Here is a 17,762-nt window from a genome sequence, read left to right as displayed (position 1 = left end):
AAGAATTTAACACTCAGTTGTGGTCTCTATTTTGATAGTGTTTAGAGGGTTTTTTTTCCCCTCTTCTGTAGTTATTGTTGTGTGATTTTATGTTCATATGATAAACAAGCGAAAACCCACAAGTGATATTTAAGAAACTATTGGCACAGGAAACTTGTTACACTTCCCATAACAGATTTGGGATGGGGAGTGAGTAGTTACGAAAGGCATTTACTGGATAACTAGGCAAAATGTGCCTTCTTGGTAGACACAGACATACTATCTAGCAGTTAGGTATTTTGGACACTCAGATAGTTCTGTCCTCTGCGCTTCAGGGATATGTGTATCTTAGAAGAGTACTTGAGACTATTAGAAAGTCTTTTGTTAGGTCTTTGTCAGGGTCTTGACCTTTATATACTTGACCCTACCTGTTATTTTTTAACTTGTTTGCTTTTTTTCTTGCTACACTTTTATGATCCACTTTTCTTAATCTCTCTTTTCCAAAGCACTTGGTGTTACCTACCTTCCAACTTCAGATGTTCATGGGGTTTTTAATAATGATAAACTGGACGTGATTGGGGAACACTAGCTATATTCTAACATCCCACCCCACACTGAGACTTCTTCAAGTATGTACAGAAGTTAGAGGCAGCTCAGGGTAAGGCTGGTAAATCCCACTACCTGGTCTCACAGTTGTAGATGTACGATTGCCAAGAGGGGTGGGTGTCTTTCTTTTTTCTTCTTATTGTCTCGGAAGCCGTAGATGATACTGCGTGGAACGAGAATCATTTAAAACCAGACTGGTCGAAGAGGTTAAGTGGAATGGAGTGAACTTAGGGTGTGTATGAACTTGATGTGCTGAACCAGATTAGGAGTTCCACACTACTGTACAGTGGCACTGGGACAAGAATAATTAGCAGTTTGATGGAGACATAATATGCCAGTGAGTTGTAACATGTCAAGAGAAAACCAATGGGGATAGTGACACTTTCAGTTTGACCAGTGGTGTTGGTATAACAGCTTATAAGAGCAGATCTTTAAAGCAAATTACTTTTGGAAATAGCTATTTTATATAAGCATCTTAGTTCTATGTAGTGCACACTTTAAGGTTTTATTTAGATTCTTACAAGGATTTGGATGTTTTCAAAGCAAAATGGTTTTGTAGTAAACAATCAAAAGGTTTTTAAAGTTTGGGATGAAATTGTTTGATATGCAAATCAGTGGCAACACAGACCTGAATTCTCTTCTGCATCTTGAAAGTTACCTCCTCAGTTCTTCCTCTGCAGAGCAGTTTCCTCACACCTCATTTTGTTTGCTTGTGGAAAGAAACAGTCTTGAACCTGTCAAGTGCATACAGTTAAGATATTTGGGGACATGCTATGTGCAGGCTATAATTATTTTCTCCTCCACTTTCCCTATTTTTTACTTACTTGTTCTGTTATTTTGGGAGCTTAGTTCAGTGGAAAGTGTTCAGGATTGTCTTTATTTAACAAACCTTGGGAAATGAAGTAACTGAGAACTTGGCATTTTGGATAGGCGAAGAAAAGAAGGCGGAATTCTAAAGACACATTTTTTCATTTGGAAAAAAGGTTTTACAAAGACAGGTATTACACAGAAAGGGACTGGATGAAGTGCCTTTGGAAAGCTTTGTAAAGGTCTCTTTCTAACCTTCCATATTATTAGTCTGATTGCTTAGGCCTCAAGGCAACATTTTAAAATTCCTTTCATTCTCCTGAATTCCACCTTTTAATTTCAAAACAACTTTGTGGGAGAGAGTTGCTCATAGTTATATTAAGTAGCCTTATATTTATTTCTTAACATCAGACAAGAAAAAATGCCAAAATGTTTTCATCTGAAAGCTGTGAAGACAGAGGAGGCAAAAAGAACTTTAATAAAATGGCTACTTTAAGTAGGTCATTGATAGTTTACCTCAAAAGAACACATAAAAAATTGCTTACATGATGAAAGGAGCTACCCTTCTGCTACAAAATAAATGTTTCTCTGAGCCTGTGCTGCGAAATTCTTCTGCAAGTTACCAAGAGCGAAGTTAACTGATAAAGTCCTCAAAAACAAAAAGACAGACAAAGGGCTGTAGGGAGCACTTGGCACGTCAACCTGCGTTAGACGGCTGAAAATGTGAAAATTAATAAAAAATATTCTTATGTCACTCATTATTACATCTAGAGCTAGTAGTGGTGCTGCTTATCAAGTCAAACAATAGAAAAAATTTGCCATATTCTGTAATAGTTAGCCAAGAGCAGAAAAGCTTTGCAGATCTACTAAATAATTTTTAACTTTGGTTGAACTAAGTAATGGTAAAAATATAATCCAATTTCTTCATTTATCAGGATCCTAAAATTTTTACTGATTGCAGTTGTTCAGCATTTCCAAAAGTATAACAAATATGTTGGCCTAATGGGTTTTTTTATCCTGCACCCTGGTATTTTTCCTGAAGTAATTTTCAGAATGTTGATTGTATGTAGGTCGTGGTTAAGTTCAACACAGATGAGTTTCAAACCTGATCTCTTTAATCAGGGTAACCTGGCTAGCTAGTTTCCTCTCAATGCTCAGCTTCTCCTACTTTTATTAAAATCCAAAGCTCTGCCAATCTGTGAATAACCATATTTGAATATGGCATATCAAAACAGCTACAAATACTTTACTGTTTTGAGTCGAATGTTTAATTATTTATTTTTATGTGTGCGGATAAAAATGAGATTTAGGACAAGTGTATCATTAGAAACCAATAGAAGTGAATATACTTACCAACATTAGCATTGTTCACTTCCTCAATCTAGTGAACTGTCATATAAAAAAAATACTGGCTTATTGTATTCAGTAGAGCAATAGTAATTCATGTGAGATGATACCAAAGGTTTGTTTTTATGGTTATTACAGTATATTGGCAACTTGATGCAGCCTCCTGACTAAAAATAACTTACATTTTTATCATGCAGATAGCAGAAACCTCAGAGATGCTTTAACTGGATATAATTTCATTTGTGCTGATATCTGCTGTGTTCCAAGATAGTTCTGATGGCAGAAGTATGTAAAGTGGCTTCTATTAACAATTTAGTGTCAGATACAGATTAATAACATTCTAGTTGGCCTTTTTTTGCACAAATATGACCTCATTTGTATTATTCCTTAGATGAGAGAAGGAAATGCAGGATGCCAACTTCTAGCATTCTTCTTTGATTATGGAGACACTTTGTGTTCTGGAGCTCAGAAAGAAATGGGGAGACTTAGTTTCAAATGTTATCATCTCTAGGTTTGTCTGTTTAATTTGTTCAGGTCAAAGCAAGATACCTGTATCTAAACAGAGGGAGCATATTTTCTTTCTTTAGAAGGAAGTCCTACTTAAGGAAGCACATCTTTTAATATGAGCAGTTTTACTTCAGTGGAGTATTTTCATGAGCTCTGTGTCTCAAAATATGTGAAAATTTAAATGCAGGTACAGAAAGAACAGAGGAGGCTGAAACAAAATTGAACTACGTAGATCAGGTGGCTTTAAATTAAGACCTGAAAATAGTTATTTGAGACAGTGAGATGAAAGAGACATGAAAAAATACAGGTGCAAAAACGTCTGTTCTTGCATGCAGGATTGGACAGCTTAGTAAAGGCCAAAGAAGGCAAGAAAGCAAAAATGCACATTAAAAGAAAAGTAATAGAAAGGATGCATTTGAAAGAGTTGAGTCAAGGAGGCAATAATATGAAATCAAATAGACTAGAAGATCAAAAGAAGCAAATTTGTCCTTCAAAATATTTGAATTACTTGAAGTATGAAGAGAAAATCTCAGGTATACCTGTACCTACTGGAAAATGTATAGGCAAAGAACTCACTTGACCCAGATCTGCCTTGCAAACAAATTTTGGCTGTAGCATATTAACAAACTCCTTTCCTTAACTAAAAGCAGCTTTCACTGGCAACCAAGTATGTCTTCAAATATTGGTTCTTTGGGGAAAAGAAAGAGTTGACTGAAAAAGTACCTCTATAGCACTAGAGTTACTGCACTTAAAATTGCTGTGTAGTTTGAGATTTTTAGAGATAGTTTCTCGTCTTGTCCTGGTTATTAATGTGACTGTTGGTTTGGTTTCAGACCTGCATGGAAAGAAAACAAAAATGGTGAAGAAAATTCAATTTTCTGTCTTTGTAAGAAAATTGCAAACAACCGATGAATATTAAAGATCTTCTGACAACATGGTTCAAAATGATACTAAATTCCAGATTTTAGATTTTCTGTAAAGAAAAGGAGGCAGGAAGACTGCTGCTGAGGTGTCTGAGCAGGCTGGCTTTTTTGGAGGCTGATAGAGCTTTGGTCTGTGTAGATATTCTGGGTAGGTTCGACTGATTCACGGGAAAGACAAGCCACTTCCCAATCTCGCAGCCAGAGAACAGGGAATGCCTTGCTTGCTTGGAAAAGTGGCAACCAGCTTGTGCTGGTTCTCCAAGCGTAACAAGTTATAGAATGAACACTGTTTTATGCCAGTGTAAGCATATTTACATTTGGGCTTCTGCCACTGAAACTCCTTTTAAAAGGAAATCAGATCTCCTGTTCCTGTGCAGGCATAAGTTTCTCTTGGCGTAAGCTTATGAAAAATACATACAGTTGCATATTATTCATAAAAAAATTGAAGTTCAAAATAAGGTGAGTGAAAACCAAAGTATAAATCCAAAGAGCAAAATTATGAGTTCTGTAGGTTTCTAAGACAAAATATCTGAATTAGGGAAGAAATCTGAGGAACACAAGCCTCATGTATATGAATGAGTATGCATTTTTTCATATCCTTGTTAAGCCATTTGTTTTGTTGTCGTATATTATTTTCTTTAAAGGAATCTGGCATGTGAAATGTATGTATATCCATGCCTTAGCGAAAAATGAATTTAAACAGTTTGCATATCAGCGGTAGCATTAGAAGTTCAGATTTTTTTGCACAAGGACTAAGGAATTATTCTAAGAAACCTATTTTGTGTGGAGTCTTTCTGAGTTTTATATTTTAATTTCCTAAAATGGTTTTTATCTGGGATTTTTGTTGTTGCTGCTTTCTCAGAGAGCTGGCAGGGTAAATGGCAGCTGTAAACCTAAGGGTAGGCTGCAAAGCTTTGCTTCCAAAGCCTTCCTTTCATGTTTAGCCAAGTGAGAGACAGGGAGTGAAATGTAAACTGCGGCTCGGCGTATCCTCACGGCCATCTCTCCTGGTGAACAGCCAGAGGGGCAGAAGAGGGGCTGACGCTGCCCAAGGCTATTAACCACAGCAGTCCAGAAGGTACTGGCCATGAGATGTGGCTCCCACGTTGCTCAGAGGAGGAATGTGAAGATGGTGCTTGAGGGCTTTTGATACCATACCCCTGAGAACAGCAGTCCCCATTGCACCCACTCCTTTCTCACTTCATCTTCCTCCAGGGACAGAAGGAAAAGGCATTCACTTCTCTTCTGAGTCGTTTAACTCTTTCTCTGTAATCCCTGGCAGTCCAACTGGGAACCGTGTTTTGTTGAACTTTGTTCTGTTTGAAATTACAGACTGGAAGCATTTCTGTCTAACGTGGGAAACGAGCTTTGCGGAAACTGAAGCTATGCACTGGGAAAGGAACTTCCGATAAAACACAAACAGATGTTTGCACATTTGAGTGCAGATTTGCTCATGAGAGGCTTTGTGATAAACTGCATAAATGCAGTATTGAGTTCTAACAATGATGACTAATTGATGAGTTTCATTGCTTTGACATGATCTGCTGTGTTGGCACTCCTGGTTTATTTTGATTTTGTTTGTTTTTAATAAGATTTTTTCCAACTGTATTTTATATACAGAGCTAACCTTAAAGTTATTGCTCAGTATGGGGACATAGAAAGCTTTGTCCTGTGACAACAGGGTGATTGCTGGGAGAAATCAAGCTACTGCCTCTAGTGCAAGAGAGATGCCTGTGTCACAGAGTAGCCGTAATTGCTTGGGGCCCTTTTGCTACCAAGGGATTCTTTGGCTTGTAATCACTGAAGGGCTGTAATTTTTGGTGTTTTGATTGTTTCTATTGTGATGGAAAGAGATAAGCAAGCAGTGTTGCCTTTCTTGTCTAGAGGTGTGTTTCTTTTTGCTTCCAGCCTGCCCTCTGCCCTGCAGTTCTCGCTGCACTTGTCCTTACTCCATCTACACTGGCTGCTTCTATCATTCTGTCTGTTTACTTCCTTCATTCTGTTTACTCTGCAGAGAGCACATAGGACTAAAAAAATACATATATACAATATTTTTTAGTTCCTCTATTGTTACCATTAATTTTCCCCTCAGTCAGTTGAGGTCCACAAATTCTTTAGTTGATGTCTTTTTCCCTATCCATGTTTGTACTGAGTGTGCCAGTGATGTTTATATGCAATTAAGTTCAATTGTCGTGGAAAGTATTATTTTCTTCAGTCTAAGATCACCAATTGTGAACAATTGCATAGATCCTGCTAATATAATATTTTTCATACCCATCCCGGATGCAGTAGAATGAACTGTGATTTTCCTGTGTTCATATGTAGATCTTACTCATCTGTACCTATATATTTGGCTTTCCTTTGACTGTTTTGTCTGGAAAAAAATTGTTAAATCAGCTAATCTTTGAGCTATTATTTTTCCATTCAAGGCATTGTTAATATGTTAATAAAATTATGTACAAAAATTAAAGATGTCCAAAAAAATTGGATAATATTAAACGATAAAATTATAAGTGTTAAATGTGAAATAAATTATCAACACTCTGTCTTCTGACCAATGGACAGACTCAAAGTGATGATTCCTTCTGAGAATTTCCTTGTATTGTGTGTACCTCTTGAGATATTGCAAGTCCAACTCCAATTTACAATCTGAGCTGGTAGAAGACTTGAGAGAAGAGACATAGCAAGGGGTAGATGAAGCGCATAACGTTGCTGACACTGAATTTCTTTAAAATTTCCCTTTTCCATAAGGGCTGGCATCAAAGATGTGAAGTAGGATGCTCTGTGTGACTATAAATGCTGGACTGTATTAGTTATGCAGGTTACTGCTGTTGGCATCAGTGAGCGGTTGAGCACCCCTCTGGGTGTTTAAAGTTGGAGAGAAAAGAGAGTTTTGAAGGCAGTAGCCCTAATACTAGTTGTAGTTGAGTTACGGCTCACTCTTGAAAAATTTGGAGGCACAGACTGAGCAATTAAAAAAAATCATACCTGCAGTGTGTATAAAGGTGGGTGCCAGTATTAAATTGAAATCTTTCTGGCATGCATACAAGAGCAGCACCAATGACCTATAGTTTTCAGATATTATGGTGGAATCAAGTGAAGGAAACCCAAGGATACACACCTTCAGAAGATCTTTCCCAGTAGTTCTTTTTAGCCATGCTTTTAAATAAATGATTGAATTAAAAGAATTGCTCCAGGATGAAATATCTCACCTTTAATAAAGTGAGATCTGTTTGTCAGACTGGAGAACACCACCTGTTCTCATCCTTAGCATTCTCTGCCCATGGAGTAAATAAGGTGAGAAGTGTAATAAGAAACTCAGGCAGGAAAAATGCCTTAAAGGTCTTACAGAAAATTTGTTATTCTAGTGCTGTATTTTCTTGCAGCATTTCCCTGTCAGATGTCTCAAATGGTCAGGTTATTTTTCAATTTGCTTGTTTTGTTTTGTTTGTTATGTTTAAGCTTAGTGAATTAGTACATGAGAGTTAAAGTATTATGGGTTTTATGCATCTTTTGTGTCTAGCAACATTGTAGCATTGTTGAAAATCATAATGAAACTTAGGAGGATGCTAAGACTGCGTTGAACTGAAGCTCTTCCTGCATGTTTGGGTAAAATGAGTAGAGTTATTGTCATAAAATATTTTCATTGTGTATAATTTTACTTTGTCATTTTATACAGTGTCATTCATAGTCTCCCAAAAATTATAATATGAATTCTGTTTAGTAATTCTCATCTAATTCATCTTCTTTAGGGTGTACCTCAGTTACCATGTGCCAAAGCATTGTATAACTACGAGGGAAAAGAACCTGGAGATCTTAAATTCAGTAAAGGAGACATCATCATTTTGCGTCGACAGGTGGATGAAAATTGGTATCATGGAGAAGTCAACGGCATCCATGGCTTTTTTCCTACCAATTTTGTTCACATTATTAAACCTTTACCTCAACCTCCGCCTCAGTGCAAAGCACTTTATGACTTTGAAGTAAAAGACAAGGAAGCAGATAAAGACTGTTTACCATTTGCAAAGGTAAAAAGAGAATACGATTATTATTTTCTTATAATAATTTCATTCACTTGAATAAGAAAGAAATCAACTGTTCTGTAGTCTTGTATGCATTTTTTAATGGAGCTGCACAAATATGAAAAGGGCAAGTAATTCTGTAAGTATTTCTCCTATGTTAGTTTTTCCTTCTCTTTCTAAATTACATGTAATTTCTCTGGGGTTTTATTTTTGAGAATGTAATTTTTCATAAGTACAGTAGCAACATTCTTAGTTTATGAGAAATAACCTATGTTACGAATTAAAAGTATTGCTTCTAAAGAAACACTCAACTGTAGATGTGAAAGAAGTCATGTCACTTACCCGTGTTCTTAAGTAGGAAAGCAGCATCTAGGGAAGATTAGATAATGAGTCAGTTGAGAAGGAAAAAGATTGTGGTTGTGTTAATTAGTGCCAAGGACTTAAAGCAGGGCTGATGAGTAACATGGACTGAACACGACAGGAAGTCAGGAGCTGAGGACAAAGTCAGATCACTCAGACGTGAGGAGTTAGTTGAACTGTGATAAACTAGGAAAAGGAACAGCTTGAACTGACTTCATCCCCAAAAGTGACATGTTCCTGTTAGAGTGCCTTCTCCGCGGTTCTTGTCCATGTACTGCCTCCTCTGATTACTCTGTGTTATGGAGGGAAATTAAATTAGAAGCTAAAATAGAGCTGGGAGACATAATCACTGCATGTTCACACAGGATGATGTCCTGACTGTAATTCGCCGTGTGGATGAAAACTGGGCAGAAGGAATGCTGGCTGACAAGATAGGAATATTTCCGATTTCATACGTTGAGGTGAGTAAAGCTGGCTCCTCAGTAAGGCTGTGCACACTGTGTTTAATTTTCTAGAAGGAAAACCAATCAATACTGATGATGATTATAAAAAAGCCTGAGATACAAATAATCTTAGACCTCAAATAATCTTTGAGAAAGTTAATGAATTCAGTAGTTGAACCAGTGATTTTTACTTAGCTATTTGATACCTATTTTCATTGAACGGAATTGGAATGAGAGTATTTGGAGGCACTCACAATGTTTTCTTGTTAATACTGGAGTAATGCAGTCTATCACAAACCACACTTAGCCACAAAATGAAAGCAGTCAGCAAGGCAGAGAAGTAGTAAGCTTAGTGCTGGCCCTAATACCTGCCTCTCAAATCCAAATCAGCACAACTGGGAAGTCAAAGAATATAGTGTTCAATGGTGTTAAGTGGGTAAAGGATTGGTTTTTACATCCAACAGAGCTGTATATAAAGTCTTCTGTATCTTCTTGTAATTCTCGTATGTGGTACAGCAATTTATAGTAAGAGGTAGCAGTTGAGAAAATTCCTCCAACCTTTTAAGTGTTGAAAGCTGCATCATCTATATAGAAGATATTGGTGATTAGGAACAGTGTGTACAGCTGCAACAATGATGATTCAAATATGAATTGAAGAAATATGCAGAGGATTGGAATTGTATTTGTCTGTGTTTCATAGGTATGCTGTGCATACTTGGTAAGATACACTTCCTGCACTGACAGTGTTTTATTTAAATAAATGAGGCAAAATGGTGACAGGGAAAAGTATTTTCACATTACCTGTGAGATGAGAAATATGTCCTTCAGGTCACGGAAGAAATGTGTAACCATACTAAGAATCAAGTTGGGTTTTATTAATTCAATTTCTGAATGCCATAATGAGATGAGAACTTCAAAAAAAATTACTGCTTTCAACAAACATAGAATTTATTATTTTTAAAATTGAAAAAATAGATATGTATATAGTTTGATGTAAGGATCTGTATAGCTGGGGATAGAAAATTTCACATGACTGTAAAAACAAGAAGACCAAAAAGAGTTTCAACTTGCTTAGTGCAATTCTGGCTTCAGTTTAAGAAGTTTTTAAAAGCCAGTTTAAGAATTTCTTGGCCTTGGGTATTCTCTCCTAGCTTCTTGCAATTAACTGCCCCTTCAGCCAGTAAAGCTTTCTGTAGTGCTTTTTCAGACTAAATCACTTCACTTAGCCAAGTTAGAAAAAAACCCTTTCCTAGGGCTGCCATTTGGACTAACTAGCTAACAACTGCATCCCTGTCTCTACAAAAGTTTGCAAAAAGGAGATATAGTCTTGAAAAAAATGATGTCAAAGTCACAAAACGTATTTTACTGTTAATGTTTTCAGACCAATTCCATCAACTAAGAAAATGTATTTCCAATTAAGCCTTTTAGAACAGGCACCAACACTTGTGTACCCTCTCTCAAATCCCCACTAAAGTGGTATGGGAGGTCTAGAACAATAACACCCAAAGAGATAGTTCAAATAAGATAGGGGAGTAGCATTTCCTAATCCTGTAATCATTGCCTATTTTTGTTAGTATGACATTTTGACAGATACTTCTTGTATAATGATGTCACAGGATAAAATTTCGGATAATGTTGAATACCATGAAAATCTCTGATTATATTTGAGGACAAATTTTGCCTGGAATAACATTTTATGTTTCGGTGTTTGCTAGTCTGATCTGTTTTTTTATATTGATTTCACTAATTAAATTAAATAATTGAAATTAAATAATTAAATAACTAAAATTAAATTAAATAAATAATGAATTAAATAATAAATGCAAGACTTGAGCACATTTTGAGAGAATTTTAATACTGATTCTATTAAAAGTATGGTTTGTTAACTTGATTCACAAAACATTGTCTTTAGCTGTAGACACTTAGCACTGTGAAAAAATTACTTCTGTCTGCAAATGAAAAGTAAATAATGCGAACATATGCAAAAATATGAAATTCTGTTTTCTAATTCTAATTTTCTAATTAGTTTGGGTTTCTGCTAAACCCAAACTAACCCTCTAGTTTTACTAGAGTAAGACCTGATTAATATATTCAAATTACCAGACCTTTGACTGTTGAAATTTCAAGGTACTTGCATTAAAAGCAGGTCAGCCAGGTTCTTGCATAGTAATGAAATAAAATGCAGTGAGTTTAGACACTGTATGATTAAGTTCATAACACTCATGTTTATCTCTGTTCCAAAAAGAAACATTAATTGTAACTAAACAGATATTATTAGAACTTTCCTACATAGATTGCAGTTCTGAGTATAATATGCATTTCTTAGACCACAAATTTGACATTTTGATGTGGTTTAACACTTCATAAACACACTCCACATCTAAGAAATATTTAAATTTTTACAGCTTATTCATCTCTCATGCAGCACAATGATAAAAATATAAATGCCCAGAATAGAATAAAAATGAGGGAAAAGGAATCACTTCTCAGTCAAATTGTCAGTACAAAATAATGTCTGGTTTTGTTTTCTCAAATTACCATGTTCAGCTGGGAAACACCTTTGTATTAATCCAGGTCCTCTAGCCTTATTTATAAACAATCTTAGAGAAATGTAGGAGGGGAAAATGCCAAATTATCTAAAATGTTAACTGTAGTAGAATTTTAAGTTCACGGTCATTTTTTATGTCTGCATTCATCAGTTGACATGGTATTTTAATCAATGAGGACATAAGATTTAATGTGCCTAGTGTGTCAGGTTGGGGTTTTTTTCTTAGCGTCTCCTCCTCAATTACTGTTGTTTATTATACCAGAACCTGTAATACAGACTATTTAATTTGTTTCAAAAATTGATCTAAATGCAGCTTTGCTCATGATTGTGGTCTGTTCAAGGATCTTGTCTGAAGAAATTATTCTTCCACTAGTTTGGGCTAAATATATTTGTTTTGACGCTTTAATAGCATAGTTGAATTTAGGTTTCTTAGCTATTATTTATCCTCCAGGGTGATGCTTAACTCCAGATAAGGATAAGTGTTTTAGTTCCACTTTACCCTTTTTTTCCAAATATATGTGAAAAAGAAATGTCTAAGAACTGAAATTCGAGTAATAATTGATGTAAGGTGGTGTAGTAAAATTACACAAATAAAAACTTTGGATGAAGATGAATAAAAAGATCATTTGAGGGAGAAGATGATGCTTTTGCTTAATTTCGTGAAGTGATGATATTTTAATTCTAACTACCTTCGTGTGAGTGAAGAACAGCTGAATTTATTTGTAAAATAAGTATAGCAAAGCATAACAGTAAGAGACCTTGAAATAGGTCTTGCATGGTGGTCTCCCTGATAATTTCTGCAGACAGCTGCAAAGCAGACCCAAGGCTATCTGCTGGCCTCAGCCCTTGCTGCAGCACTGAGGTGCAGCTCAGCCAGCTGCGTCGGTCTTGCCCCCATTGGGAAAGTCGTTCTGTTTCCTGGGGTTTGATGGGAAGGGAAAGTGGATTTCAGGTTATCAGTTACAGCAAAGATTTTGTTGAATGGGACAAAAAGAAAAGTGAATATAAAAGTTAAAGAAGCTTCAGTGCAAAGAGACCTGTTCAGGAAAGCAACTGGTGTTGCAATGTGGACCTAGATAGCTGGGTGTTTGTTGCAGAAAGGAATGCTGCACTGAAACAGTTTGTAGTGTGACTGGGAGGCATTCCCATGGTGACCTTGAATGGCTGCTAGCCATATCATTGGAGAATGCATGCAAGTGCTTAGTTTCTTTTCTCAAGGGAGGAGTAGACTGCACTCTGCAAAACATTCTGCAGCTAGTGCTGTTCTCTGGTTACTTCGAAGAGAAGGCCAGTAGAGAAAGGAATGCTGCACTGAAACAGTTTGTAGTGTGACTGGGAGGCATTCCCATGGTGACCTTGAATGGCTGCTAGCCATATCATTGGAGAATGCATGCAAGTGCTTAGTTTCTTTTCTCAAGGGAGGAGTAGACTGCACTCTGCAAAACATTCTGCAGCTAGTGCTGTTCTCTGGTTACTTCGAAGAGAAGGCCAGTAGTCATTTCACTTCCATCTCCAGAAGGCCAGTAATCATTTCACTTCCATCTCCAGATTCATGCGAGATCCCATGCTTGCTTCTCTGCTTAAGGAAGCTCAGTATTCTGCTTGTATTTGAATCAGTTTTGAATCAATCCCATGGGCAAGCCTTAACTTTTCTCTACGAGGTTGTTCGCTTTATAGAATAATTAGATTCTGCAGGCGTTGACAGCTTCAGGAGGTAAACAAACATAATTAGCTGCAACAGGTACCTTGGGGTGCTGTTAGCAGAGTGGCTTTAGTTTTGTTTTTTATTCCTGGGCGATCCTTTAACTTTTCCCATTAGGTAGTTCTTGTTTCAGAAGTAATCAGAAATTTCTCTGATCTCCATAATTTGTGAAGAGGCTCTTTGCTAATAAGTAGATTAGATAAGAATAGAAATGGTTGCAGACATTGTATCAGACAATGTGGAGTACACATATTCTCAGGAAGCGCATAAAGAATTTCAGTCTGAGTTGGAAACAATAATATGTGCAAAATACATAAAATTATTAGTCTTTGAAATACCTGCATGCTCTTCCATGATGACAAATAAGACCCTAGCAGGATCAACAGCAGAGCAGGCTTTTTGGTCTTATTTTCTGCTTGTTTCATATCCTTCAGCCTCCTAATAAAATAATGTTTTCACTGGTCTGTTAAAAGTATGTTCATTCTACATTTAAAATATAATAATTATCGAAATAATGGGCTTAATTGGAGAAAGCTGTGTAGCTGTAGCTTCTGTATTGCACAAGTGATAGATTATTTTGTCCATAAGATCCATGTCCAGTGTTAGCAGGAAGGAAAATCTAGCACCCACCTTCTTAGGATTGTTCATTGCTGTGACATTGTCTTCTCCTGTGCTCTCTTCTTCCAAGAAAGATGGAGAGGGACTTTTTACAAGAGCATGTAGTGACAAGGAGAAATGGATTCAAACTGAAAGTATGTTTAAATTAGATATTAGGAAAAAATTCTTTACTGTGAGGATGGGGAGTCTCTGGGTGGTTGTCCAGTGAAGTTGTGGCTTTGCCCCATCTCTGGAGGTATTAAGGCCAGCCTGGATGGAGCTCTGGGCAACCTGGTCTAGTGAGAGGTGTCCCTGCCCATGGTTGGAATTAGATGATCTTTAAGGTCTCTTCCAACCCAAACCATTCTATGATTCCAGTTCTCTTGGGTAGGCTTCAAAAGGACCAATGATAAGAATATTTAGGAAAGGTTCTACACTCTCATCTTCATATCCTTTTACAAATCCCCCATTATGTCCCTCTTCCACTGCAGTATGTTCTATGTAGTTCTTCTTCTTCAAGTATTTCATAATTTTAATTTTCCTGCTGTTGCACCCTAAAAGAATTCTGTCAACTCCTCATTTTCCCAGCAATTCTACTTTTGAACATTGTCTTTTTTTTCCTGTATATGCATGAAATTTTCCTTCCAAATGACATCTTTCAAATACCACTTGAAAACCTTTTCTATATTAAAAATCATCTTTATTATTTTATACTACTTTTTATAAATCTACTTCTGTTCAGAGTATGTTTGTTGGTTCCCCCCTTCTCCTTACATAGCTTATGTTTGATTGTAAGAAGAAAATGTGTGGGATTCCATATTTCTTCATTGGAAAGGAAGGATTTGTTTGCATTTAATGTAGTAAGTATTGTTGTAACATACTAGCAGATAGAAAATCTCATTATGAACAAAAGTTCATTAGATAAATGTAAAAGAAGAAAAATCCATTTGAGGGTTCTTAGGCTCAGAGATGCTGCCTGTGCCTTAGAAAATTCAGAAGCTTTCCACAAAATTTCTCATATATGTTTCTTTTCTCCTTATACTGTCTTGTGCCTGTATAGCTACCTGTTGTCAGGCAGTATACTGATAGAGACAGATATTTACTCTGTCCTACTGTGTTCTTAAATCTGCATTTAGGAAACCTGTGGTTTATTGCTGGTAGTGTTGAAAATGCACACAAATACCAAGGGATACTAGGAGACATATCTTCAAGAGCTGACATGCAAAGATGTGGGCTTACGTCTTGCAGTCAAACAAAAAAAGGCTGAAAATGAAAATATGAACATTGAAGAAGTTTTGTGTCATAGATTTTTATTTTATAAGGTCAATGTGGATTGCTGTGATTTAGTCTGACTCCTAGGTGACACAGGCAGTGGATATTGCTGAATTAATCCATGTCTGGACTACAGCATTATGTCCTTTGTTGACTGAAATTTTACCTCTGCTGGATAGTCCACACCGGTGCAACAGTAAGTGTGTCGAGTTTATAGTGAATGATTCGTGACTCTGTAATGACTAATTTGTAGAGTAGGTCTGTATGTCACAATTTTAAGTTGCATTATTTAAATTCTGTTGTATTATTAATAAAAGGAAAGTAGATTTTTTTGTTACATTCAGGTTATTTTTATAAATTAATAATTACTAATATGTTACTGTCTCTTGTAGTTTAACACAGCAGCCAAACAGCTGATAGAATTGGATAAGCCCTCAGGTTCTGCTGTTGACTCTGGAGAAGGTACCTCTGGGGCAGCCCACAACAATTCAACCCAAAAGCACACTGATACTAAGAAAAACACCAAAAAACGACACTCTTTTACCTCCCTCACCATGTCCAACAAGGCTTCACAGTCTTCTCAGAATCGCCACTCCATGGAAATTAGTCCTCCTGTGCTCATCAGCTCCAGCAACCCAACGGCAGCAGCTCGCATCAGTGAGCTAACAGGACTTTCCTGCAGTGCCCCTTCTCAGGTAATGCACATGAAATCAGCTTATCAGATTACTTATTTCAAATTATTAATTATATGTAATTAATGTTAAACATATGATTTCACAAAGCTCATCTTCCAACACAGCAACATTTAAAGGGAAAAAATATATATGATAGCAAATAGTTTTGGTCTTCTAGGCTAATTTTTTTCACTGTTGTGTATTTTAAAGATTTTTATTAAACTGTGGAAACTAATGATTTAATTTTTTAAATTGAATATAATAATGAATATTAATGAGTGCCTGCTAGTAAAAGTAAAATATTCAACTTGAAGATTGCATGAATTCCAGAAATGTACCATATTAACGTGGTTGTGATAAGTAGAAGTATTTATCTGACTTTATTTATTTGTTCAGTAGTTTGTGAACAATTGGCTGTTTCACATAGCAATTACACTTTGGGAAAAGAGATAGTAATGGAGCCTAAGAAGTATTGGTGGTGTTTTACATGAGCTAGTGAATATGTTTTATTTGCACTTCTTTGGGATCTGACAGCATTTTATGAAAAAAAAGAAACCTGGCATTGGTACAGTGTTTCATGTTCCTGGTTCAGTACATCACCAAAGTTTCAGAAATGCCAGTGTGGAAAAATATACTGAGCAGTCTGTTCCAATACTGTTTGTGTGAGTATCTATCAAAAAATTAGTTCTAGTTACAGATAGTAGAGTACTGGTGATTTTGACCATGAAGCTTACAGCTGTATCAAAACCAACTCTTATTAAATAAACTATGCAGAACTGACCCTGCTGGGTTTTTTTTCTTTTTCACAGGTTCATATTGGCACAACAGGGCTGATTGTGACTCCACCCCCTAGCAGCCCAGTTACAACAGGGCCTTCGTTTACCTTCCCATCAGAAGTTACCTACCAAGCTGCTCTTGGTGTAAGTACCACTTAAGAAAACTCAGCCTTCCCATTTTAGTCTTGTACACTAATATTTTTTTCCCCTCAAGTTCTGATATACACTGATTTAAAATGATGGTTTTATGATGGTTGTCTATGTGATAGACAGTGGTATAAATTTAACTATAGCAAGAGCAGTACTGATACAATAATGTTTGCATCTTATCATGCATATCCATTTCTTCAGCTTTCCTCTGTAATTTCTCTGTAGTAAACACAAGATCCTTCCAGAACAGTGTTTCTGTTAAGCCTAAGTAGAAAAGAGATTATGTTGGGGAGAAGGTTAGAGGAAATAAGCAAGATCTTACAGGAAAAAAATAACTTAAGACTACAGCTGCCAGATATTTCTGTTTTACTTAAGAGTCTCTGCTGTCTCCTCATTAACCAAGATTATTTTAGTTGTGTGTATGCCTGTGGCAGATGAAGAACATATCTAGTATGTTTAGGTTAGATTCCTAGAGATCAGTAGGAAAAAGTCTTTCCGATGGCCATCCTCTAAAGGAAGAAATGCGTTGCAATGCTGTTTCCTTTGGACAAATAAAATCACATTGTCTTCAAAAAGTGCAGGATTTCTTTCCAAAATCAAACAAAATTCTTTAGTTTCGTATGCTCATTGTGAAGAAGCTCTGGAATGTCCTATATCATACTGCACTTATCAGAGCCTGACCTTAACTGCGGTAAAGATTGTGGATATCCATTTTCAGAGGTCTTCAAGGGAGCTTAATGAGACTTAATTTTGGTTATAGGAATTCTTGAAATTCAATTCTTGTTTCAAGTTCAAATATTGTACCCTTAACTTTTAAGGTGTGGGACACAGTTGAATAATAAATCTTCATTTTGTTTAAAAGCCAAAACAATCAACCCAAACAGAAAACCCCAAAGACTTGATCTTGTTCAGGTGTCTAATTATCCTTGCAACCTTTAAACCAAGTAAAACATGATGAATAGCTTTGCTGCAAAGTGTGTCTAGTTTTGTTTTCAGCTTCTCGCACTTGGATCACTTTACACATTTGTCTGCAAAGTCAAAGGCAGAAT

General features: G+C 36.3%; 1 protein-coding gene across 1 annotated transcript in view; it reads left to right on the top strand.

Annotated features, from left to right (window-relative positions):
• The window catches only part of SH3RF1 (SH3 domain containing ring finger 1), an 84,131-nt gene that overhangs the window by 43,829 nt on the left and 22,540 nt on the right, over positions 1-17,762 (top strand). Inside the window, exons 2-5 of the mRNA XM_009071779.1 lie at positions 7,922-8,197; positions 8,917-9,012; positions 15,506-15,808; positions 16,597-16,707. Coding sequence (XP_009070027.1) covers positions 7,922-8,197; positions 8,917-9,012; positions 15,506-15,808; positions 16,597-16,707 — 786 coding nt within the window. The remainder of the gene's footprint in view (positions 1-7,921; positions 8,198-8,916; positions 9,013-15,505; positions 15,809-16,596; positions 16,708-17,762) is intronic.

This window comes from Acanthisitta chloris, unplaced genomic scaffold, assembly GCF_000695815.1.
Source record: "Acanthisitta chloris isolate BGI_N310 unplaced genomic scaffold, ASM69581v1 scaffold12753, whole genome shotgun sequence".
Lineage (NCBI taxonomy): Eukaryota > Metazoa > Chordata > Aves > Passeriformes > Acanthisittidae > Acanthisitta > Acanthisitta chloris.
The sequence above is the reverse complement of the archived record's forward strand: the minus strand, read 5'-3'. Positions and strand labels throughout refer to the sequence as shown.